The following is a 26,497-nucleotide window of genomic DNA, read 5'->3' as shown; positions in this document are numbered from 1 at the left end:
GCATCTGCCAGCTTGGCAAGTGTTCCCACGCTCCATCATCACCAGACTCCAAAACAATGCCCTTTTCCCCCAAAATACAGTGGACAACGGGAAGGCGCTCCGAGAGGGAACTAGGAGAACATGGCAGAGAAGAGCAAAACCCACGGGTGACTTCTTACTATGCTCTGGAAAGTTTCCAGGTTTATCACCCAAATGAATCCCTCCTGAGGGAGGACATGCCACCCAGGGCTGGGTGTCACCTGCTCTGGAGCAGAGGCTGCCGCGGGAGGGCTGGTGGCCCCATGGAAGGAGGAGAGGTGGCTGCAGCCCGGCCAAGTGGCACAAGCTGGGACCAGGCTGTGAGCACCACGTCCGTGCCGGGGAAAAATCCTTCCTGGTCAATTAGCGGAGTTTGCTCCACTCTAATGCTCAAATTCTTCTAATTTCTGTCAAATCAGGCAGCCCTTTTAAACCTCACTGGAAAACGCTGCGAATGCTAGCCTACATCTGCTAATGAAAAAAAAAATAGCACTGAGGCACGGGATTCTGCGAGCCTCGAGCAAGGACCTGGAGCTGCAGGCGGATTACGACGACAGGTACCCCATTTGATGAAAATGGCTGAATTAGCATTTCACTCTCCACCAAAGTCTAAGCTATCTCAACAGGAACAGCTGCTAAACTATTTGCAAAGTTCAAAGAGTACGTATTAATATTTTTTTTTTTTTTTTCCTCGAGTCACGTTCTTCAGACTCCCATGTAAGCTTCTTAGAAAGGGCCGCGCCAGCTGTTGAAGAACGAAGATTACAACGTCCTGCCAATGCAGCGCTGGAGATATTTAAAGGTATTCTTATTTATTACTGTTATGCATGCACGGCCGCACTGGAAGGGGTTAAAACGGGGAAGAAAACGGCGCTTTGCCGAACAGGTGTCCTTGAGCGGTACCCAAGGACACGGAGATTGCTAATCCTGTATTCCACAGCATGATCAAATCACCAGGCAACAGATATAAATAAAAAAAGGCAGGAAATAAGGAAATTTAGATACAAGTGTGTCAGAGGGAAAATGAAGATTCATTGTGAAGAGGCTGAGAAGAGAAGAAGAAGAAGGAACAAAATGACAAAGGCACAAATGATAAACCAGTAAGAATGAAAGAAAGCGGGGTGGGGGGGGAGAAGCCTCTCTGCGAAATACATGTCTGTGACAGCAGCAGCCAAATCAAAGATGCTCCTAGATTATATGGTTTCTTGCATAATGCGCATTCTGGTTCCCGCGCGGTGTTTGTCTTTCAGCTCCTGCACAGGGAAAAAAAAAAACAAACCCATATCTGAAATGGGACGTGAGCAACCTTTATTTTGCTTGTTTCATCAGGAGGAGAAAGCAAATTTGCTTTGTGGGAGCAGCAGCACCTGCTCAATGGCAAATAAATAGCTACAGCTTTGATATTACAGTGCATATAATCATTAGCAGCACAAATGGCAGAGGATTAACCCTCCGTGTGCCGGCCTGAGCTCACCGGCAAAGGGGCGGCATCTTGGTTCTGCCTCAGAAACGCTCCACGCAATGGCCGTGGGGGGAGCAGGGCTGAGGTTCTGCCTGCCTGGGTGGGGGACAGGACCACACCTCTGAGCCTGAGGCACTGGCAGTGTGGCTACGAACCATCTGCACTGGGCTTTACTCCTCCTTTCGCCACTGGTAGGGCGGCCACCCCACCCTACATAACTCCTCTGTGCGTGATGGAGCTAGGAGGGAGGGAGGGAGGGAGGGATGGATGGATGGATGGATGGATGGATGGATGGATGGATCTGCAAGCCCAGTGGGGCATGTGCCAGGGGCTGCTGACACGTGGTGGGGGATCACAAGTCCAAAATGAGAATGAGGCTGAGGTCGGGTTTATCGGCCAACTTGCTCCGAACCCCCTCCCTGGTTTCTCCCTGCCTGTCCTCCCTGCTCTTCTCCCACAAGGAAGAGACCAAAACACACCCAGGGCTGGGGAAATGCTGTGCCTGTTGGAAAGTGGAAAATAAGGTTTGTAATCTTCATCTGAAGCAGAAACTAACAGTGGTATAAATGACCGCTTAATAACAGCATGGTGGGGTTGGGGTCTGCACATCAGTCCTCTGGAGATGAGATGCCCCAGCCCCACCCTGAACATCTTGGGCCAAAATCAACATCCTCCAGCCTCAAATCCACCCTCCTTTCTCATGCCAGAAAGAGCGGAAGCTTTCTTTAACTAAAACCTTGGCCCTAATTGAGCAAGAACGTCCAGATTTGGCTCTTGCTTGTCTACTTTGCCATCGTCGTGTTGGCTTTTCGCTGTGTTGTCTTCTGCACTGCGTTCTGCAGGGAGGATATGAAGATAATCAAAACCACTGTTGTCACTAGAGCTAGGAGCAGCGCATCAAGTGAAATACTTCCCTTTTCCTCCTTTCCATCCCTTTCCATGATGCTCAGCTTGGTGATGAGCTGAACCACAGGCCGGTGCAGCCACATGGCAATCTGGACTCTGAGGTCCCAGTAGGATTTTGGCCAGTGATGGCATCACCATAAAGCTGTCCTGCTCGGTCATCGTCCCCTCCCGAGATGTCCCAAGAGAGTGCTTGGCATGGGCTGCTTGCCTTTACCATGAATGCATGCATCAAGTCCTGCAGGACATCCTAGGCACTTGTTTTCACGTATTAAAGACATTTTGTTAATGTGTTTGGTTTTTTTTTTTAATTCCTTTTTCCTTTTTTCCTTTCCATTGCATTGCCTTATGAATCTAAACAAACTTGACTGGGGATGCTGGCAGGGGAAAGCAAACGGGGACCAAATAAACTCTTTTCCAGCCAAACACTTCAAGAGTGAACGTGCCCCATTGCACAAACCAGCAACGCGGTGCCAGAGCCAAGGATAAATAGCGTCCCTCCAGCCGGAGTCCCGGGCAGGGAGGTAGCTGTCATGGGAGAAAAGTATACAGCTGGAGACAAAGCCAGGAAGTTAATATTTAAGCATTCAGACAAGGAACAAATGACTTAATTAAATCAATTACAGAGGGAGAAATGGAGCCACTTAGAAAGCGTGTGTAAAGAGACGGCAAGGCTGCTACTATCTCATAAAAGAGAAGAAGGGAGAGTTAGCAGGGAAGATAAACGGACTGGTCTAATCCCTGCTGTTAATTAAGAGCCGAGCATTTGCACTGCGCTGAGTCAGGGTCGCACCAGCAATTCCATTATACAAACCACATTCGCAGCCGAGCTCAGTGCCCGATCTACAGAGACATTTGCAACCAGATGGAGCAAGGGAGAGGCAGCATGAGACGTTGGGAGGGATGAAAGCAGGAGAAAGAGGTGACATAAAAGCTTCTCTGTGCTCCTGAACCTCCCACCAATAGCTCCAATAGCCCCAACCCAGCCCCTGCCCTGCACCTTCCTGGGATATTCCTCCCTTCTTCAACATGAAAAATTCCTGCATGATCCCCCAGTGATCCGTCCAAAGAGGAGAAGAGGGAGGATCATGAAAACATCAAAGCAATACTTTGCACAGTAGGAAGACGCCAGATGGATCAGCAAAAGGGCTTTCATCCCAGAAGATGCCTCGCTCGTATTCCTGACTTGGTGCAGGGTGGAAAGCAAGGCTATTTCCTAGCATGACTTCCATTTAAATAACATTTTTTCCTCCCTCCCCAAAAGTAGGTGCTTCAAATGCTGGCCATGGACGCCCAAGGAGAGACAGAGCCAGGCTGAGGTTGGCAGCCAGGCTCTAGGAGAAGGGCTCACCGCTCATGGGGGGGCTGTCAGTGAAAGCATGTTTGGGTTCAGAGACACATCACATACAGTGGCAGATCTCGCTCTGCCTGATAAAGAGAGACACTTGCTACGGAAAGTGTTCCCTGGGGTTTTCTCAATAGGCAACAAGCAATTACAGGCTTTTGTAACTGACTCAGCATCAACAAACCAGCTGAAGCAGGACTCCAGTAGTCTCCGTGTGAAGCAGACTGAAAGTGCTTGACAGCTTTGGGGCAGGAAGGTTTCCTCTGTGAGGCCACTTCAGACATCTCCTTTCTAAGCTTTTAAAGCCTTAACGTTAGATTTCAGGCCAATGATGTAGAGAGTTAATAGTTTTTAGCCAGTTGCCGTCCCGCCTTGTAAGTAAATAAGCAAATACAAACCCACCTCTCATCTAAGGCTGTAAAAACCCCATGTCAGGGAAAGGCCATTGATGTGTTTGCAAAGTATGATCTTCTCAAGAATAATTAGTTGCCAGAAAAATTTGCTCTTCCCCATGTAACAACAGAGATTTTTCTAAAAGAGGGGCAGAGGCAGAGCAAACTTAGCGCATCCTTCTGCTGCCCCATCCCTGCCCTGCCTGTGACAGGGGTCAGACCCCCCCTGCCTTGGGACACCTGGGTGGCAAGGACCTGTCTGCAGGGCACCCCAGGGAGGTGTCCAAGGACCAGGTCATGTCGCCGTTGCACCGGCTCGGGGCACACAAACCACTCCAGCATCGCTTCGAGTGGCAGTGGGCACTTCAGCTCCACTCTGGAAAATACCCCCCGTCTCTGTGCACACGCTTCAGCCTGGTTAAACCCCTGGCCACGCTCCTAACGTGCTTGGGGAGACTCTGACGCTCTGTACCATGGAAAAACGTATTTAAACGGTTGGAAGAAAAAAAAAGAAGACATCAGTAACTCACTTGTTTTTGCTCTTCTCCCAAACTGTCCCACATTGATGCAACAATTTTTGATACGTCTCCGAAGGTGGCGTTGGGGTTTTGCCCTTTGATGGCTGCTTGCGTGTCTCTGAAAAACAGGGCGTAGGCTGACACGGGCTTCTGTGGCTCATTGGGATCCTTCTTTTTCTTCTTCTTTTGGCTTTTGGGCTTTTTGCCCAGGTCTGTTGATGGTCTTTTCTCTCCAGTAACCTGCAAAACCAAGAACCTTAGCAGTCAGCTGGGTCTGATGACCCACCTCATCACCAAGAGATGAACCTTAGCAGTCAGCAGTCCCTACGAGTCCCTGCTACAGCTTGTTAGCAAAGGGGACGAGAGAGGGCACGGGTAGAGAAGGGCACCCAGCACAGCAAGGAGGGCAGCGGCCCTGGGGGTCTCTTTGGCTCCCAGGAGCCCCCAGGATCATTGCACAAACTGCCGGTGCGTGCCTGAGCCCGGCTTAGGTGCCTCCTCACAGCCCGGGTCACAGCTTGGGCTCGTCCCTTGCTGCTCCGGTTGTCCCCGCTCCAAAGCTGGGGCTTTCCAGGCACTCATCCTCGGTCACCCCCTTCCACCTCCTCTTCCCCGGCATGACAAGCTCATTCTCTCCTTGATCCTCTTCTGGGACCTCCCCAAACGCCTTGCTTCCCAGCCAGATCCCTTTATCAGTCTATGAATTTTTCCAAAATTGGCTTCCACATGGTTTCTGATTTCCAGACCAATAATCCCCCTTGGCAAGCTGCTTCTGCCTGTCCTCACCCCGATGTGTGCCGGCAGCTCAGCCTCCCTGCTCCTGAGGCAGGAGAGGTGTGAGCACTAGCCAAGCAGCACCACCATCACAGCATTAGAGAATCATAGAATTTGGGTTGGAAGGGACCTTAGAGATCACTTAGTTCAACGCCACCTGCCCCGTGCAAGGACACCTCCCACCAGCCCAGGTTGCTCCAAGCCCCGTCCAACCTGGCCTTGAACCCCTCCAGGGATGGGGCAGCCACAGCTTCTCTGGGCAACCTGTTCACAATGGGGCCATCCAAAATTTGCTTCACCCTGCTAACAGGTATGTACCCCTATCCAGGAAAAATATCGAGGAATTAAACTATTTTAATCTTCCGTATTAAACGCTTTGCGTGCACCGGTCACTCTTTATGGCGAGGCTGGATGACAAGGTCCGGCTGTATCCACCAGCCTGTGGATGGTGGAACTAAGGGGAGCAGGACACAGGCAACAGAAGCTGGACTTTTTGCCTGCTCAGTACGAGACACTGCCACCAGGCTGGGAAGTAAAACCGCCAGGTGGAAACAGGGGTGCTTCCAGTGAAGGCAGCACAGAAAGAAGAGCCTATGGCTGAGCCTCCACCATGATGCCCTGGGCGGCGTGTTGAATACATGGGACTGCTGAGGCCTCTGTGTGATGGTGTGCAAAGGGGAAGACCCCTGGAAAGCACTTGGACACACATCAAAGCTCTCAAGGCATTAACTGCGGTCAGTGAAAGCTCGCACTACAGGGCAGCACCATTATCCTTATTTTATAGAGGAGGAAAAACTAAATACGCCAGAGGTTAAAGACGGCAGAGAATAAAATCGCTTGCTGCCAGCTGGCTGATCTCTGCATCCCGGAGGGCAAACAGGGTCCCAGCACCTCCTCCTGCAGACCCACCGCCCTCTGGCATTGAGTGCTCGGCTACTACCTGACTGCGGCAGCCCCTGCTCTACCAGGAGCACGGGCTAATTACATCACTTAGGAAGTTGCCCAATCTGTCACTTAGAGGTCTAAAAAAAATCAATTGACACAGGTCTAAACACCAAGCTGTTGAGAAAACCTTGCCTCCCAGTGAGTGCTGGGAGCAAAAGGCCTTTTCTCCTGATGGATTTGCCGATTACGATTGCGTGCTTGGAAGCGGCGGGATTTAAGAGGCTTCACTCAGGCCAGGCGCGGGGAGGAAAGGGCAGCAGCGCTCCTGTGCTCTGCGCAGCAGCTCTTGACTGGTCATTAAGTTCAGTATCAGCACAGTGACATTTGTCAAACAGACAGTGACCATTAGTGAATGAGCAGAGAGACCAAAAAAATTGCATTTAATTTAAAATTGCCCAATTGGGCTTGAATGGGAGGCCTGGAGGTGAAAGGCCAGCTTATTAGGAGAAAAAAAAAAATGCATGACAGGGCTTCAGCCCATTAGCAAGTGAGATGATATTTTAACTAACTGTAATCCTGTTTGATTCACTTAAGTGCTGCAGAGGGGGAGCTGCTTCACTTGACCAAGTGAAGGAGCCGGCAACTGGCACAATCCAACCCTGGCCACGACGATGGTTTTAGAGTCAGTCTTGCTTAGGCAGCACCAAAGAGTAAATGGTATTTATGGAAAACAGACGCTGCCAGAGGGGAGCCGAGCAGATCAGGACTTTGCCTGGTTTTGCTGGGGTTTACCAGGTGTGATGCAGCACAGGATGAGCCAACAGTCCAGCCCTGGGCTGCAGGAGATGCTTGAACAACCTAAGCCATGTTCATGGCTAAAGGCAAACCCCGGCGAGCCAGCGCCTCACTGCGCCAGAGCAACCATATCCCCCAAGGGCTGAGACATGGGTGAAGGCCATGTGGCGGGATGAAGCATATGGCCACCAGGTACGTTTAACCAGAAGGTATGTTCAACACCAGATGTGGACTGGGGCAATTCACCGGTGACAGATGAGAACCTATAAACTGGTAGCTTGGTGCCTTCTTAGATGTTGAACCCATGAAGAGCAGGAACTTCATGGACGCCATGATTTTAATAACCATGGAGAGAGATCGCTAATCCAACTGGAATCTGGGCTACAACTACCTCTCCCTCCCATGCACGTGTACATCCCCCCCAAAGCAATAAATGCATCAGTGAGGCTGGGAGACATCCTCAAATCACAAGCTCCCTGGATCTAAGGACCTACTGGACCTGAACCACCCACTGGTGTCAGACCCATTTCTTTAACGTGTGACCTTCTCAGTTACAAGATTAATTTCTGCTTGTTAGACATTGCTTTGATTTGTTGCAGAAAGGCCCTTAATGGCCATAGGAAAAATGACTGATGGGTGAATACAGCAGCTGGGCAGATAGAGAAAACAAACAGAAACCTGCAGGCCACAGCGCGGTTCTGCTGCTTTCTTTACACTTATGATCTCCTTCCTCCATCAAATACACCATTCCTGTTCCACCTGTCTTGCTGGGTAGTTTACGGGGCAGAAAAACAAGGGGGCATGCCTTTAGGGATAGGAAAAATTCAAATCTCTGCCAGTTGTCATAGTTTGGACATCTCCAAATCCTTCCTACCCCCACAGGCATCACTGGCTCGATGAGAACAGAAGATCCAACCCTAAAGCCACGTCCTCCCCAGTGACTCCTGTGGCCCCGACTGGCTGGGAGGAAAGCTGGGTGATGCTGAAAGAGGCAGAGTAAGAGAATCTGGCGTGTAACTAAGCTGAAACTCATTTTCCACTAACGTGAAAGATTTTAGCTCTTGCTGGAATTAATTGCCTCAGCTGTGTGACGTGGGCTCGGGAGGTGGCAGACCGTGGGGTCCAGCAGCACAACCCATCCCACAGTGTCCCCCAAATGTGGAATAGCAAAGTTTGAGAAACGCCATCTATTTTCAATCAGGTGTATCCCTTCTTTTTAAAGTTCTATTCCACTGAAGCTCAGTTTTCGCACCCACATGCGCACTCTGCTTTGGAATGTCCTGATCTGAAGTGAAAACTGCCAAAGGATGAAAAATTACAGGACTGATGGGAATACATTTGTCTAGATTTCACAGAATCATGGAATCATTTAGGTTGGAAAAGACCTTTAAGATTTCCATGGAAAGGGAAAGGCTTTTGCTCAGTCCTAGTGGTTTCCTACTTTTCTGGTCTCTACATTCAAATCCTGTCACAGCCATCTATTTTTAGGGGACGAAGTTGCAAAACCAGTGCTTCTGCTGTCAACCTCGGATCAGCACCTTCCAGGAGAAGGTTTTCCACAAAAGACTTTGATTAAAGTCCTCAGGGAGCCCAGTGTTTGACCTGCAGGCATGGAGACCCACCGGCTGTTGAGGCGGCGACCCTGCAATTGCTGCAATTTGTCCTCGGTAAATAACAGCCGGGAGACGCGCAGAACGCAGCATGTCTTGTTGGCTTTGTCAGTGCGTTTTGAGAAAGATAGGCAACAACCCAGATGTTCCCAAAACCCTAGGAAATCCTTAGGTTTCTGGATGCCGTGCTCGCCAGTTGTTCTGGCTGTAGGGGCAGACTCTGTGCCACAAAGACATTGCTGACTACCTAACACACTGCCCGGGCCAACTAAAAGGCAGAACACTCTTTCTCTTTTGATTTCCGATTTTTCTTTCCATAGCAAGCCATGTCTGGCGAGCTCAGTTAAATCCCACCCTGCGTTATTGTCCTTCCCTGTTTTAGTCTCCTGTATACCTGCCACCAGAAATCTGATTTTGCACCCAAGCATTTGCAGAACCTTAGCCCTGAGCCTGCTTTGCTCATCAAAACCCTCAGAGGAGGAAACTTCACAGCTTGATCACAGAATCTCAGACTGGCAGGGGTTGGAAGGGCCCTCTGGAGATCATCCCGTCCAACCCCCTGCCAGAGCAGGGTCACCCAGAGCAGGTGGCACAGGAACGCGACCAGGAGGGTTTTGAATGTCTCCAGAGACGGAGACTCCACCACCTCTCTGGGCAGCCTGTGCCAGGGCTCTGCCACCCTCAAAGGAAAGAAGTTTTTCCTTATGTTTAGGTGGAACTTCCTATGCTCAAGTTTGTGCCTGTTACCTCTTGTCCTGTCCCCAGGCACCACTGAGAAGAGCCTGGCCCCATCCTCCTGACACCCCCCTTTCAGTATTTATAAGCATTGATAAAAGATCCCCCCTCAGCCGTCTTTTTTCCAGACTGAAAAGACCCAAATCCCTCATAGACCTCGTAAACCATGGAGAGAAAAGCCCAAGTCTCATTGCCAAACCTTTTGCATGCACAACCCAAGCATGTGCGCTAGCCTTCCATGCTGGACCTCACCCTAGGCTGGAAACGATCTCCCCATCCTTGGGAAAGTCTCCCACTGTATATATATTAAAAAAAAAAAAAAAAAAGACCAAAAATCTGTGCTCTTATTTAGCACAATTTATCCCTCACTGAAAAGCATCATCTGCTGTTTTCTCGCTGTCTGTTAAAACAGGAGTGACTGCACGTACCTTATAATGTGACTCTGTCTCCTCTTCCTGAGTAGAACTGGAGGGAGATGGTGTAGCAGACTTACTTCCCGGGGGCGAGGGGGAACCGTGGGTAACACCGCTCCGCATCCCCATCTGCGAAATCAGCTGAGACTGGCTGAGAGCGCTCATGGGGCCGGCTAACATCCCGGGGCGATTGATCAGGGGCACTTGACGGTTGGACTCATAGGACGTGGCATCTGAGTGGACCATCTCCTGGATCTGAGTTAGGAGAATATCACTTTGTAATTAAAAAAGGTACTTATATATTTATCATACTGTCAAATCACTTTACGGTGAATTCTTATCGACTGATTTAAAATTATTCTACGCAGCTGGTGAAGTCTTCCTCGTGCCCCCTTCCAAACATGCCGAGAGCAAGAAATGAGCACCACGCGCCCGGGGGCTCTGCTCCTGCCATCTCCCTGCCCACGGGGACTACGGAGAGGTGCTAATTTGTCTTTGTGCATCTGCCCGTGTGTCCAGGACGTGCCCCTGCCTGCCTCAGGGACCAGAAGCGATGTGTGTGTGCGCACACGTAAGAGACGAGAGGGGTGACTACCTGATACAGTTGTCCCCCCCCTAAAAAAGTTTCCTAACACTTACTTATCTGTTCTCATAACACGAGAGTGAGGAGACATCTGATGGGACTGAAAGGCGACTAAAGACACATGGCTGCAGGGACGCACGGGCACGGCACAGGCCATTGGCACATGCGCTGCCTCCGGAGGCTGCTGAGCCCGACAGCCTTGAGAGATTCGAAAGAGAAATGGAACATATATATATATATATATGGGTAACAAGAAATGTTGAATGCTATATTAGGCAAAATAAAAATATCTTACGGAGCGTATATCCCCCTATGTCGTGGCATAAACCAAAGTTCAAGTGGTTGGGTCAGGCGGGGGCAGCAACAACCCCCTGTCCTGTCCTCGGAGGGAAGATGAGATAAAATGAGGGGGGGACAAACCTGGCCATGTTGTAGGTGCATGGAGGGCTTTGGGGCTGCCCTGCTGTCTGCTGAGCCAAGACCTCAGTTCCAGTTTGTACCATTTTCCCTGAAAACCCCTTTTTCACCCCAGGATCCATCCCTGCCCGGCCAGTCCCCAGCGGCAGGGCTCAGCCTCATCCAGCCACGGAGGAAGCCAGCGGGAGGGAGAGCAAGCCCTGCCTGGATCGTTCTCCAGACTTTTTCCCTTTTATATTAATCTGATTAATGTTAACATGAGTTTAAAGACCCAGGCTTTATTTATTAACAATCTTCATTTCCGATAAGCCCGCTGAGGTGCAGTCTCTCATTACCAGGGGAGGCTTGCCAACTCCATTAGCAGCACATACAGAAAGCAACCCCGGGAAGACCTGCAAGGGCTCGGTAGGCTTCAGAAGAAATAAATCCAAATGCAAAACCAGATTTACTCCTGCAGGTCAGGAATCAAGAGCTTTATGCAACACCCGACAGCACGTTCTGCTCTCTTTCGGATTCTCCATCAGTAGAGGAGTGTGTGTCAGGGGAACAGATTTTCCTAGATCTGCCCTTTTTCTGTTTTAATTACAAAGTGTGGGAATTTAACTCACAGGAAGAAAACCTTCCAGTACCTAAAGGGGGCCTACAGGAAAGATGGGGAGGGACACTTGATCAGGGAGGGGAGCCATAGGATGAGGGGGAATGGGTTTAAACTGGAAGAGGGGAGATTTAGAGGAGATATCAGGAAGAAATTCTTTGCTGTGAGGGTGGTGAGCCCCTGGCCCAGGTTGCCCAGAGAAGCTGTGGCTGCCCCATCCCTGGAGGGGTTCAAGGCCAGGTTGGACAGGGCTTGGAGCAACCTGGCCTGGTGGGAGGTGTCCATGCCCAGGGCAGAGGGGTTGGAGCGAAATGGTCTTTGAGGTCCCTTCCAACCCAAACCATTCCATGATTCTATGATTTCAACAGCACGAGGAGTCCGACCGAGGCTGACTTAGAGACCAGGCTGAATGGTGGTTGCAAGGAACCACCAGCTTTGCTCCATCGCGGAGCTGAGAAAACTCCCTGCTGCCTGAACTATGGACAAGTTTTATGTGCCCCAAATCCCTGCCTTATTGCAGTGGTTTGGCTTCTGCGTGGGAAATCCTGGCCAAAAAGACATCGAGGATGCGCACGCCGCAGCCAAGCAAGGTGGGGACGGACAACGGGCTTGGAAAGCGCAGGAGGCAGCGGAGAGGCAATTTTTCCATTTACAATTAAATTTGTAAACATCTTGGGAATGGGCAGGGGTGAGACAGGCAGCAATGGGGAGCCTGCAAAGTGGGGAGACAGCTCAGCACCTGTCTGCTGTGCGAGGGGTAAAATTCCCAAATTCCAGTGGAAAAGGTACATTTGTCTGGGATTTTGTCAGCTTAATCCAGACCTTTCATGTTGGAGAAGATCTGCCAGCTGCTAAGGAAAAGAATAATTTATTGTCCTTATTTTAAATTTAAATGAAGAAAAAGTTTAGAAGACGGGTGTTTTAGAAACGGGGAAGGCTATGAAATGTGGCTTAAAAAGTTTTAAAATTTAAAATAGCTCATTCACGTTTGCAGCCATGGCAGTCTCTTGGGTAAATACTGTATTAAGACAATTTTTTTTGAAACTTTTATTATGTGGCCAATAGACCACAACAGCTCCGTTTATCCATTAAATATGTAATCATACACTTTTTCTTTACAGTGCATGTTATTTATGCATCAGAGCAGAACAAGTCCAGAAGTGCAATTATGGATATGGGACACGTGCTGCAAATGCTTATGAAAATTTGTAGGAAAAACCAGAAACCTGAGCCCTGGCTCCGAGAATCCATGCAGGAGCCTCCTGCTGACAGCAACCCAACCACAGCCCTCTCGTAACAAGCAGAGACACAACAATTTTCCTGGGACATCCTCCCCCCAAGGACATCTTAGCCCAGAAGCCTCTTCCCAAGCAGCTGCCTATTTCTTTACATCATTAAAAATCGGTGGTTTTACTTAAAACCTTTGCTGAATATTGCTGGTTCTGACTCCCGCCCTCCCTCTTCCATGTCTCCATCTCTTCCCACCCTGGCCAGGAGGTTTTGCAGAAGGACACATTAGACTGTGGTCCCCACGTGCAACCCTGCTGGCTGATACCTGGAGGAACAGGATCTGGCCCCATCCTTTGCCACTCACTAAATTTCTCACCATTTCCCTTTTTTTTAAAAAAAAAAAAATAAAAATGCAGTTTTGGAAGAACGTGCCAGGTTGCCACCTCCCCACAGCCCCTGCCCACAGCTCCCGATGTCCTCAGGACCGGAGAGGACGAGTGGTGGAAAAGCCATTTGTCGTCTCCAAATATAAAATGTTTGGGGTGAAAATGAAGGCGAGCGGCTGGTGTGCAGCCCCAGCGCTTCTTCTGTGGGCCTTGGGGCAACAATGGCCTTTGCTCCAGCTGGGGAAAGGGTCAGTCCTGCTTTCTGCTGTGAGACCCTGCCAACACAGAGCTATTTTAGTTGTGCACCCAAAGTAGCGACTAACCCCCCCAAGAAAGTCCCAAGGAAAGAGAAACCCAGGAGCAGGATTCAGAGATGCTCCCCTGCAGCGAACCGCCTAATTAGGCAAAGTAAATGATGAATGAAATCCCAACGATGGCAAACCAAAGCGAGAGAAGGTAACGAATGTGACGTTTTCCCCCTGCAAAAGCAAACAACCTCTTCTCCCACGGCACACCATTCCCATGGAATGCGACCCCTGCCGCGGGCTCGCTGGGGCTGTACCCCTGCCTTTCCCCTCTGCCAAGCATTCGGCATCTCCACGGAGCCCAACAGAAGCGCACGCGTAATTAAATAACCGCCCTGCAAACGTGATTATCTCCATCACTAGGAGGGGCGGCTCCAAGAGCCAGGTCCGATCCTGTCTCCATCCCGATTGCTACAAAGGGCTCAGGACGCATTTGCAGCCTCTGCTGAAAAGATGTTTTGCATCTCAGAGGAAACATGAGTGAAATGTGATGTAGTCACAGCTCAAGTAATTAAGTGCATCTTACTTAGCAGATTCCCAAAGGCTGTGCTAACTCCAAGACAGCTTCTTTTCTTCCATAATATTTCAATTTTTTTGATGAATATGCATATCAAGCCTATAAACGCTCCAGCTAATCCTAAGAAGGGGAGAAAAATAGGCTGACAAACAGCATATGGTCCGCGCTCCTTGTTTCTGGGGAGAAGGGTAATCCAGTGCCAGTGACAAAATGCCGTGAGGAAGAGCCTGGCTGGGGACCTGGGTGCTCTGGAAGCAAAGATCAGGGAATCAGAGGATGGTTTGGGTTGGAAGGGACCTTTAGAGGGGCGATGCCCCTGGGCTGGAGCTGTGCCATCTGACTGCTATCGCTGGTCTTTGCCATCATCTCTTACACATCCCGCTTTATCTCGGGGGGCTGTGGTGCAGCGGGGGTCAGCCAACGCCATTACGGCAAGCTCCAGCCAAATTTCTTCCTTTCCTGCTGGGTAACATCTGCGCGCTCTTCGGCACAGATCCCACGCGGGATCGCAGCCCAGCCATGGATACAGCAAGGGCAAAACACGCTGTGGGGGAATAACACAGAACCTCTGAATTTGTGCTTCTGCCACCAAAACATGGTGATGCCTTCAAAGTGTGGCTGAGACCAAGGAAAGCGGGAAGAGGAGGAGAAAAATCCTATGCAAAGCAAAGGTAGAAGGTGGTTACGGGGGTGGGACCTGCCTCAAGGCTTCAGTTGGGAATTAGGAATTTGGAGGAGAGGACGTTCAACAACAGCAACCACCCCTGCCTGAGGCTGGGACCAGAGCCCCAGGTCTGCTGGCTAGTGTCGTAGCCCTTATTGCTGGAAACAGCTGCCTTTTACATATGAATTTTGGGGGGCAGTTAACTTGAAGCTCCACTTGACACGTTTTGAAACATTATCTTGGTGAGACACTGGCCCAGGTTGCCCAGAGAGGCGGTGGATGCCCCATCCTTGGAAACATTCCAGGTCAGGTTGGACAGGGCTCTGAGCCACCTAATCTAGTTGGAGATGTCCCTGCTCATTGCAGGGGGGTTGGACTAGATGGCCTTTAAAGGTCCCTGCCAACCCAAACCATTCTATGATTCTATGGTTATTGTGGACTTGTCCAGCAAAGGTATCCATGAGGGTCCCAAATCCAGTCACTCCCACTCCCAGGGAGTGCCACCCAGGCAGGAGTCCTGCTTCAATGGTCCCTTCCAACCCAAACCATTTCATGACCCTATGACTGCCAACTTTCCTGGGGTGGATTCACACGGGTGGGATGAGCAGACCTGCTGGAGCCTTCCCCGGCCAGGGTCTTCCTCCCTGGGCAAGGGAAGTAGCTATTCCAGGGGCGGCTACAAGGCCCACTGGCGGCACAGCCTACCTCTCCTTAGGTCTGTTCCCGAGCAGAAGCCATTACAATCACAATCAACCAGGGAGAGAAATTATCTGCTGAACAGCTTTGAAGCAAAGTTTTCCCAGCAGGCTTTTTCTGTATTGAAGTTTAAATGTAAACCCATCACCATAGCTGAAATGCTTAAAGATGATTTACTTAAAAAAGAGAGAGAGCAGGAGAGAGAGAAGCTGATAAGAAAATATATCCCCAATTACCACCCCTCCTCTTCCCGATTTGTAACTGCTCCTAATAAACTTTCATGGTCTATGTAAAATGCTTTAGCGCAGTGACAAATTTCTGCTGGAATTTGAGATGTCTTGTTCAGAGTAATAGCTATCTCACACAGGTGCCCAGCTGCTATTGTAAAATCAGTAAGCATTTAATTGAAACAAATGACTATAATAATAGTACATTATCCCTGCAGGCTCATAGCCATAACAGTTTTAATTATTGAGTTAAGAGTCAAACTAATTTATCCTTTAAAGTAACAGCCACATCTTTGGTTCCACCGATCATCCTATTACGAATACGAGGGGAACAGTAAGAAAGGATTTAAAAAGGAAGCAATTTATTTTTGGAGGGGCGGGGGCCATTCGTCATACGGCAGAGGCTTTATGCAGTGGGATTCCCAGCCATGGTTGTCACCCACTTGGGACAAGCCTCCCGCCTGGATGCTCCTGGTCCTCAGAGGGACCAAGCACCCCCCTGCCAGCTCCTGGGGACCTGTGACCCCACCAGGATGCCACGGGGTGACTTTGCTGGCAGCAGCACTGGAGCTCATGGGAACCAGTGGTGCCAGCATCGCGGGTTTGGGCACATGGAAATTTTTTGGAACTATATTGCATTTGCAGGGTTTTTTTTATCAAACAGTGAAAAACAGGTTTTACAGACTCAAAGTTTGCAAACATGATCTGAAGGAGCATCTCTGAATTCAGAGCCAGGCAGCAAAGAGAGTCACAGAATCCCAGACTGGCAGGGGTTGGAAGGGCCCTCTGGAGATCATCCCGTCCAACCCCCTGCCAGAGCAGGGTCACCCAGAGCAGGTGGCACAGGAACGCCTCCAGGCGGGTTTGGAATGTCTCCAGAGACGGAGACTCCACCACCTCTCTGGGCAGCCTGTGCCAGGGCTCTGCCACCCTCAAAGGAAAGAAGTCCCTCCTCATGTTTGGATGGAATGTCCTATATTCAAGTTTGTGCCCATTACGTCTTGTCTTGTCCCTGGGCCCCACTGAAAAAAGACTGTCCCCATCCACCTGACACCCACTCTTTAAGCATTGAGAAGATCCCCCCTCAAGCTTCTCTTCTCCAGACCAAAAAGAACCTAAGTGCCTCAGCCTTTCTTCATAAGAGAGACATTCCAGTCCCCTCAGCATCTTGGTAGACCTTTGCTGTCCCCTCTCCAGCAGTTCCCTGTCCTTCTTGAACCGGGGAGCCCAGAACTGGACACAGCACTCCAGGTGCGGCCTCACCAGGGCAGAGCAGAGGGGGAGGATGACCTCCCTCGACCTGCTGGCCACGCTCTTCTTGATGCACCCCAGGATGCATCACCAAAGCCCTTACAGAGGATAATCACACCACTCCCATTTTGGCCAAAGACGCAGAGCAGTGCTCTGCCCTCTCTCCAAGCTTCCCACCCTGCTCACTGCTCTGGGGGCTTTTTGGACTTCTCCATCAGCCAGCACCCACCCGAAGCACAGCTGTTCCCCACATCTCACACCCCTTTTCCAGAGCCGCCATCTCTAAGGAGAAGAGTCCCCATCTTGAAAGAGTTATTTTGCTCCTGCTGGTGGGACAATATTGGTTCTCCAAACACATATTCATTATTGGTGATCAGTTCAGCAGACCATGCCCAAAAGCCCTGCATCCCTCTCTTCCGCTGCTTCCCTACTCGCTGCGTCATCTACAAACTTCACTGGCAGTTATTTAATGCTTTCTTTGGCAAAAATATGACAAACTCTGGGAAGACAGAGTGACAAGCTGATCCACCAAACCTGTATAACGTTGATTTTGTATTGTTCAACTTTCTCATTATACTTTGTGCTTCCAAGTCAAATGTCTCGCAGATGTCTAAGTATATTATGTTAACACTGTTACCTTTAGCACCCAAACCTGTAATCTCATCAAAAAAGATATCAAGTTAGTTTGACAAGATTTGTTTTCCATCAGCCCATGTTGATTGGCATTAATTATATTACCTTCCCTTAATTCTTTATTAATTGAGGCCTGGATCTGCCACTCCATTATTTTGCCGAGGATTGATGACAGACTGACAGGTCTGTAATTACCTGGGTTGTTCTGTTTCCCTTTTTAAATATTTGCACATTAGCTCTTTTCTAGTCCTCCAGAGCTTCCCCAATATTCCAAGAATTACTAAATACCAGCATTAGCAGCACCGAGAGCTCCTCAGTTGGTTATTTCAGGCCACGCGTAGACGAGCTAGCTCAGCCTGATGACTTAAAGAGGATTTGAGCCAACATATATGAGAAAAGGAAGTTTTACGGTCTGCTTTAAATCCTACGTCATTCGAAATCCCGACCTTTCTAATTAATATTGTCAGTTTTAAATGCAAGGTTTTCGAACATGAAGCTTCACCGTAAAAGCCATGCAGCTGACCCCGGACAAGGCTCCCAGGGCTTCTCCCAGTTCAGTTGTGTTGATCTCTGTTTCCTCACCCGTGGAGTTTCTTTTTTGGATCTGTTACTACATAAATCGCTCCTTTTCTTTTCCATCCTCAACCACCTCTGCGTGTTTTCCCCCCGCAAAGAGAAGTTCCCTGCAGCTTGCAGCCCCCGGGGCGCCTGGCGGGCAGGGGGAGGCAGAACCGGGGGCTGGTTTTGGAAAGCACCTGCCAGACAAGCTGAATCCAGCCCTTTGACAGGCTGCGATCTTGTGTTACAATATCCTGCTATTACGGGGGAAAGAATCCTCCAAACACAATTAATATTTCATCAGGAAGATAAAGCACTGTAACTTCGGGGTGAGCACGGCGGTGCAAACCAGGATGGAGACTGTGCTTGGCAAACGGGAAATATTTCTCGTTAATATTCTCATCGCTCCTGGTGCTGGAAGGGCACGGCCAAAGAGAACAAACCAAGTCGGTACGGCATGGACGGAATTTTGTTATTTTCCTATGATACAACCCCCCACCATGGTCACCTGCCAATAAGAGGAACTGGCCCAGGTTGCCCAGAGAGGTGGGAGATGCCCCATCTCTGGAAACATTCAAGGTCAGGTTGGACGGGGCTCTGAGCCACCTGATCTAGTTGGAGACGTCCCTGCTCATTGCAGGGGGGTTGGACTAGATGGCCTTTAAAGATCCCTGACAACCCGAACCATTCTATGATTCTATGATTATTGTGGACTTGTCCAGCAAAGGTATCCATGAGGGTCCCAAGTCCGGTAACTCCCACCCCCAGGGAGTGCCAACCAGGCAGGAGTCCTGCTTCAATGTGTGCTTCCCTCTCTCTTGGGCTAGTGGAGTTATACAGACTGCAAAAGGTCATGGTGTTAAAGCAGCTCGAGATATCAAAAGACAAACCCAGGCCAGCTGGACCTGCAGACCTGTCCTCCATCTCAGCACGGCTGCAGACCTGCACCCCTAGCCAGGATGTTGCTTCTTAAGGAGAAGACCAAAGTATTGTAAGGTCCTGGCTCGTCCTGAGTCCAGAATCCCACCAGCCGTGTGATGATGGAGAAACAACACAGTTGAGATGGGGCCCTGGACTGCACATGGGACGTTTCCTATAGTTGACCTCCCGCAGCTCTGCAGCCGCACCTCACCTGCACTTTGGAGACTCCAGGGCTGACCTGGGCTTCCTTCATGCTCCTGAGCTGCCTCATCACCAATGGACAGGTGACACTGTCCCTGTACACCAGTGTCACACAATGCCCCTTCGGGATAAATCCTGCTGCTTGCATTGGAGGTGCTTGGGAATAGCTCAACGGGATGGATACTGCAGGAGAACTGCAGAAGCAACCAAGACCGTGGCAGGACCACTCCTGGGCACGAGGAGCTCAGAGTTCTCCCCTCCTGTAAGACACGGCTCCTCCGAGGTGGGTTCCCACCTGTCCCACTCCCTTCACTGCCGGGTGATGTGCTGCTATGGGGACTGGCCAGGCGGGACATCTAAACCCTCCATCCCCATAAGATCCCTCACTGCTTGCCAGAGCAGGCACCACGATGGGACAACTCTACACAAAATGGCTTAATTCCGCTCCACTGACTCTTTTACAGCTATTTTGACTGTTCACCAGGAGCAGCACTGAGTCTTAGAAGAAGGCAATGCATGAAGCAAAGCAACTGTTGTGACTACTCCCATGGGGAGCAGGGGAACAGGCACATGCCCCTCTCCAAACTTACTCTCCTGAGGTTAGGGATGAGCAAAATGGTCCAGCAAAATGCAAGGAAAGTCCTGGACTGTGCATTTGTCTGGAGGAGGAGCGATTGTCCCCAGCCACCGGGCAGCAGCCAGGTCGCATGTGCGCTCCGTCGGTGCTCCTGCAGCTCTCAGCTGGAGAACACTCTGTAAATAACGTATTCAATGAACTTCTTTTTTTTTTTTTTTTTTTTTCTTTTTTAAAGTACATTATTTTACGGATAAAGAACAAGCCTGATAATTCAGTGAACATGTTTGCAAATAATCTATTCCATTAATTTCCAGCATGTTTTCTGAATACATTATTTAGCGATTTTGTAAAAACCATTTGTAAAGGCAGGCAATTGCCGCTCAGCCAGGCATAACACCATCACGTCCCAAAAGCTGGGGGGGCCAGAATTCCCCTGTGAAGGACGGTGGGAGGTAATTAAACAGCACCAGACCCTGAGCCCTCTGCCAACCCATGGCGGGTATAAAACTCCATAAAAACTCAATAAAATTGTCACATCCCCTTCTTGTGTGTTGGCAGGAGGAGGAAAGACAGTGAGAACCGGCTACGTAAGGGAAAAGAAGCAAAGGGGTAGATGAGAAATACCTGCAGGCGTGGAGGGGTAGGGACGAAGGGTGCCAAGATGGTCCTGGGAGCTGGGAAGGGTCCACACTGGCCCTGAAGCCCACCCAGAACGATCTCCTACTCCAGATTTCGGTCTCTGCACTTGGCATGGATGGAGAAGCAGACAAACTGTCTCAGGGAGTATTTTTGTTGCATTATATGGTCTAATGGTGAGGCAAAGCTATCCCCGTGGGACGCAAGGGGAACGATCTTTTCAGCATCAGACCTGTTTATACATCAGATTTTCTCTAAGTTTTGGCTTTCACTTTTTAATCCCAATGCTACTGGTGGGGAGGTGGATTCACAAGCCAGTGTTAAAACCTTTTATGAAAATAAGTATCTGTATAGTGGGACTTGCTGTGCGCTTCCCAGGGCTGGGATGAGAGACCACACGTTATGCGGTGCTACAAGTGGTCCCTGGGCCACACTTCCCAGGTCCCCTCTGAAATGTGGATCTGACCCTGATCTGTGGGGATCCATCGTGCTCCAGGGGACAATCACCCACCCAGCGAAGTCATCCCATGGGTCAAAGAAAGGATTTGAGACACTCAAAGGGATTCTTGGGAAGCAGAGATCTGGTTTCATGCACATAACCTTAGGGATAAAAAACAAGGGAAAGCAGGAAAATACTAGAGACAGAAAGTTTTTTGCTTCACGTCTCCATCTCTACAGAGACTCCTTGGGGGAATTTGCGTTTCCTGGTGGGTTTACCAGCTCCTTGATGTTATTATATGTTTAACATCTTGAGTTACAGCTCAGCCTCCTTTTTTACAAGATTTGGAAGTGCTGGGATGGACAGAAGCCCTCCTCCATGGGCTCTGCTCCCACAAACACTTTGGCACTCCTGGGACTCCCAGCAAGGCCGGCGGGCTGGCCGGAAAGGAAAAATTCAATTTCTCAGAAAACACAATGGTTTTGACATCCAATTCCATTCCCTACGCAATGAAGGACAATGCCCAAACCAAAAAATGAAAAAATGAGCCAAACGGAGATCTTTGATGGAGAAGATGCTGGGCAATGTGGGGACTGTGTAAATCCTGGTGTTTGCTTCTCAGGGTAGTTGGAGGATAAAAATTAATGCTGGCAAGAGCACCTCCAGCTTCTACGGGACTTTCCACTGCTGGTTCACCTACTGCTGTACACCACACTCCTCCATCCACCCTCCCACCCATGGCCTGGACCTGCAGCCACACTGGCCCCATCATCTCCCGCGGTATTTACTGGCCCCTCCCCGTGAGCTCTTGCAGTTTATTGAAGCCTTTCCTCACAGTCCGGTTCTCTTTGCTTTATGCCACTCTTGGCTCTTCCTCAGACATTTCAGATATTGCATTCACATAAAGCAATAGAGACTCAAAAGTAATGACGGGCCTCCAAGTTTTATTGCATGGAGCATTAAAAAAGAAGAAGAAGAAGAAGGAGAAGAAGAAAGAAGAAAAAAGTAATTTTAGAACACATCAGGAAAATGGGGAAACTACACAGAAAAATCATCTCTGCGGGATTAAACTCTGTGCGTGACTTTTAAAAAGCTTGGTTTTTTTTTTTATTGCAAAGTTTAACAGCCCACTTTTCTAGTACTATAAGAAATGCCTGTGGTATGAGAAAGAGTTGAATCCCCCAGTGTTGATATCACATCCGCACACAAACCGTATCACTTCTTTCACACGTCTGCAATGAACTGCCTCCTTCTTGCCCCCAACTCGGCATCCCTCTGTGGCCAGATATTGCCGGGATTATTGTGTTAGTTTGTAATAAGTGTTTCATAAGAGTCTCTTATTACTGGGAACGCAAGGAGCCAGGGAAGAAAGCTGGTTCTGTGGCTGAATATTTGTTGGGAAATTATTTCAAAACCCAGCTCCACCAAAGCAATCTCAGACAGGGAAAGGAACCTCCCGCACACCGGCTCCTCACCCGCGAAACGATGATCGCGGCATTTCCCTGCTCTGCAGAGGGAACCTCCGAGAGCTGCGAGGTGTGCGATGACTTTGCTGCATCACGTAAACTGTTAACAGAAGGCACAGTCTATTATCTTCTCGTCTTTAATTATAGCAAATGCTGAACGCTTTCAAAATAAGTGTGAAAAGCCCAAGTGACTCTGTACATACAAAACTAATTGCAGAAGAGACACTGGAGCACCGACTCCTGCCACAAGAGCCAGATGCCGTAACTTCTGTTCTGACTCCCAGCGACGACAAACCCTTCTCGTTTCTTAACTAGCTACTGTAACTGCAGACGCTATTCCAACACAAATTGCAGACACGCAAAAACCTACAATAAATGCAGGATTAAAGGCACACAACTTCAGGAAGCCCTTACTTAGGTTCTAGCAACCACGTTAACCCGAGCCGCTGCGCTGCCTGCGTTGTGCCACGGGGTTTATTGGATTAGCTGTAGTGTATTAAGGAGGACTGGTGTAAGAATAGTCAGTCCAGGAGCATCTCTCTCCTCTTGGGCTTCCTCATGACGGATAACAGACACCTGAGAGATTCCTTTCTTTACTTCTAACATTAAGACATTCAATTCCTGGAGGTGAAATATGCCATATTAAATGAGGGTTGGGTCTGCCCAAGACTGGACTGCCACAGTAACAAGCGTTCCTACTGCCAGTCTTTATTTAACCCAGGTATCAGCGGGGATTAAGGCCATCAAAACCACTTCCTGCCCTTCCAAAATGTATAACTCCAAGTGGAAAACCAAGAGTAAGGCATGACCCCATTAAAGGTTTGATTTTTTCCACTGGGATTACACGCTGGCACTGGGGAGCTTGATCAATTGAGTCCCGAGGTTCAATCAATAAGTGTAAACGACAACATACTGCATTACAGCGATGCTATCCATTTATCAACTTAAATAACTCCACTCACCCAAAAGACAGAGGCATTAAACCAGCAATTAAGGTCTTGGTGGAAGTCTCACCGCTGCCTCTGCCGTGCTGGGACAGCCCTGGGTTTCGGTGCTCCCGAGGGAGCCGAAGGAGCTTCCACCCCGGCACCCGGCACATTACCCTCAGTGCCGAGCTGTTGGTTTGATAGACATGGCAGGGCTCAAAGGCAACGGAAAACATTTCAATTAGGCTCTTTAAGGAAGTGATCGCTATTTTGTCTTACACATTGTGTCACCAAAACATTTTGGATGGCGTGCCACGCTCAGCGCCGCATTTGCATTTCCATCTGATCAGACATCAAGGACACATGCCAAGCGAGTGTTTACATTCCAGATCAAATTGCATATCCCAGAGATCTCATTAACCTGCTGACCTGGAATTAAACAAAACCACCTGGAATGGAAGCGCTTTCCTCCCCGACGCGCACCCAAAGACACCTCCTGAGTTTCCCAGCCAAGCTTTGAGCATGGGCGGCTTCACGTAGGTGGAAGGATTTGCGTTCCCTGGAATACTGCCCAGTTTTTTTTCTGTCCAGGAAGTTTCAGCACAAGCATTCATGTTCTTCAAGAGCTACGGCTGCCTGTTATACGTACAAACGAGCTTTAGAGCCCGGTAGGTTATGGGAGCAGGTGGAGGAGAAATTCAAAGACAATATAGGGTCTTAGCACCTCCACAGGGGCTCACCATCGATGAGGACAGCTCTCCCAGCTGCTGAGGACATCGCTGTCCCCTTTTTACCGCCAGCAGCAGCCATGGAGGGTAAAGCCAGGACAGCTCAGCACAGCCCGTCCCCCTCGCCCGGGAGAGGGGCAAGAGACAGGGACACAAACACGCCAAATGGAGAAAAAAACTATTCCTGACCTGCTCGAAAAAAATGCAGCAATCTCAGCTCAAACTTTGGGGTTTAGGCTGCTATTTACGCGCATCCTTGTTTTTTAAGCAAAAACTTAAAGCTGCTTATAGGAGACGACTGCCAAAAACTTTTATCACTTTTGCAGCCTTGCTTCCCAGGAATAGACGATATTTCCTGAGTAGCCAGAAGTGAATCAAAGAGGACGTGCCATAGCGGATAGACCTGGGAGATGCTACAGCAGGATTCTGGGATCCGGACTTGTAAGACGGGATTTGACCTCACCACTTCTCTCAGCTGGAAATGCAACAAAGCAATTACTGCAGACCTGAGACGGGCAGATATAAACGCTGTGTCACGATGGATGAGGTTTGCAAAGATCGGACCATTCCTCTCTTGCAATTTCCCATTCCTGAGGTGCAGAAGATGAAGAAGAGACAAATATATTGTCCGGGAAGAAAGGGTTACTTTTCGATTGAAAATTAATGCACTGAATTCTGAATTAACATGTGGGATAATTAAAACCATCTTTCCAATGAATTTATTATAGGATATACAAAGCTAATTATAAATTCTCTGTTGCTTAATCCCTTGCAGTTTGCTAATGCAGCGTTGAAATCTCTTTGGCCACACTTGTTTAAATTATTCATTAGACACAGCAACAGTTGTGAACTGTAATTTAAATTGGCATCTCATGAATATTCAATTAATACAATAAACACTGGAATGTTTTACTGCACACTGCTCGATAGTTTGTGCTTGAGCCTGTGTTGACACATTTTTATTAACTCTTTATAAAGGTGTTACCTATTTATGTCACTGATTACAATGAGAATAAAAAGTCCCACTCATAAATATTTGTGTCGTTGTCTTAAGAGAGACAATGTAATTAGGCAAAGCTTCAAAAGTCATAATTAATATCGGGCGGTTATCCTTTCCCTCCTGTTTGCCTCCGAACAGGCGGACTGGCAGGTTTTCAAAGCCTGGCACATCTACCCACGCCGTGGCTTTGGCACCGCAGCTTTCCAAACTGCCCCCCGGCCAAATCCCAGGGTGACACCCTTGCGGTGTCCCCAGGTGATGCTCCTGGGTCACCCCTCAGCGCCCGGGGACCACCGCCGGGCTGGCATCTCCCCCGCCATGCTCTGCTCCCCCCATGCAGGAGATAAAGAGAGAGACAAATAGAGAGAGAGATGTAAATATTTACTCTCTGATCTCAAGGCCTTGGGCCACCAAAATTAGGAAATAAAACGCAGCTGGAAATAAAAATCCCCGTGTGTGGTAGCCTGACAGCGCGCTGTGATGACTTATAGTCTTTTAATGGGGCATTTTTAGCAGCAGCACTAAAAAATAATTATCAAGTGGCTGTATAATTCAGTGTGGTTTTCTATTTTAAGACTGAACTTTTTCATTTGAAAGCAAGGTCCCGCTCTGAGAAGAGACTGTAAAAACGGCGCCGTGGGACTCCGCGTCTGCGGCTTGTCAGCAGCACCACCGAGCATTGGCCTCATTCAGAAATTAAAATACTTCCCCCCCCACAACTGCCACCCTCGCAAACAGGGTCGGTGACGTGAGACCGAAGGTCGCAGAGACTCGGTAGCAGAGACTCAGCCCCACACGGGGCTGCGAAGCATCCCCAGCAATGCGGGAAGGCTCAGGGAAATCCCTGGCGCTCGAATGCACCCTCCTGGCACTGACCTTCACCCGCGCGGATCGGAGCTGCTGCGTGAGAAATAACAGCTTTTGCAGCCATTGCTTTATTTGCAGAAAAATACGTTCGTGGGTTTGGTTTTTTTTGTTTTTTTGTTTTTTTTTTTTTTTGAGCAAACACCCAGCCAGGACGTTCTCACGTACACGACACAGTCTGCCTGCTTATTTAGGGGATAACATCGCTGTCCCTCTGTTGCATGGGGTAATCTTATGAGCGAGTGGACGAACGAAGAGACCAAAGGCCAAGCAGTTTATCCCAGCAGGGGATTTTGCTGGTTGCCGATGTGACCACCAGCCGCCCCGAGGTTCTGGTGTCCCCAGGTGAACAGAACACCGCAGGGAGAGCTGGGACGAGGGTCCCCTGGTAACTCCTGGGTACCAAGAGCCACGGTCTTCAGCGAGGAGGGGTGGCAAAGCTAATGAATATTCACAAGGTGTTTAAACGCTAATTACAAATGGATCAGCTGAGTGAACAACTTCAAAAGTGCAGAAGTTCAATGAAACAACATTATTATAAAGTTATTACTGTGTCAACACGTTTTAGTTGGCGTGGGGTCATTTGAAGGATTTTAGCGTCAAGGAAAGTAACTTCCTTACATCCTTCTCCTATCGCAATCTATTCAGATTTTTGTAACCCCGAAAGGCATTCACAGTCCCTCAAGCAGACACCTACAGCTATTTTATACATATTTTGTCTTTCTTCTACCCAACCACCCATGGCTTCACTGGCAATACTCACCTTGCTAAAATCTAACACTCAACATTGAACAGATCCTGGTAAAAGGCATTAAGGTGATTTTGTA

The 26,497-nt window shown here is 49.1% G+C and overlaps 1 protein-coding gene across 4 annotated transcripts in view; it reads right to left on the bottom strand.

The window, feature by feature from the left end:
- Positions 1–26,497, bottom strand: part of TOX2 (TOX high mobility group box family member 2) — a 154,928-nt gene that overhangs the window by 16,757 nt on the left and 111,674 nt on the right. For 3 of the 4 annotated variants that reach the window (XM_054218434.1, XM_054218435.1, XM_054218437.1), the window contains exons 4-5: positions 9,866–10,105; positions 4,651–4,878 (exon numbers count right to left, since the gene is read on the bottom strand). In XM_054218434.1, the coding sequence (XP_054074409.1) occupies positions 4,651–4,878; positions 9,866–10,105 (468 nt within the window). The remainder of the gene's footprint in view (positions 1–4,650; positions 4,879–9,865; positions 10,106–26,497) is intronic. The other variant, XM_054218436.1, reaches the window with a different exon arrangement.

This window comes from Rissa tridactyla, chromosome 12 (genome assembly GCF_028500815.1).
Source record: "Rissa tridactyla isolate bRisTri1 chromosome 12, bRisTri1.patW.cur.20221130, whole genome shotgun sequence".
NCBI classification, from domain to species: domain Eukaryota; kingdom Metazoa; phylum Chordata; class Aves; order Charadriiformes; family Laridae; genus Rissa; species Rissa tridactyla.
The sequence above is the reverse complement of the archived record's forward strand: the minus strand, read 5'-3'. Positions and strand labels throughout refer to the sequence as shown.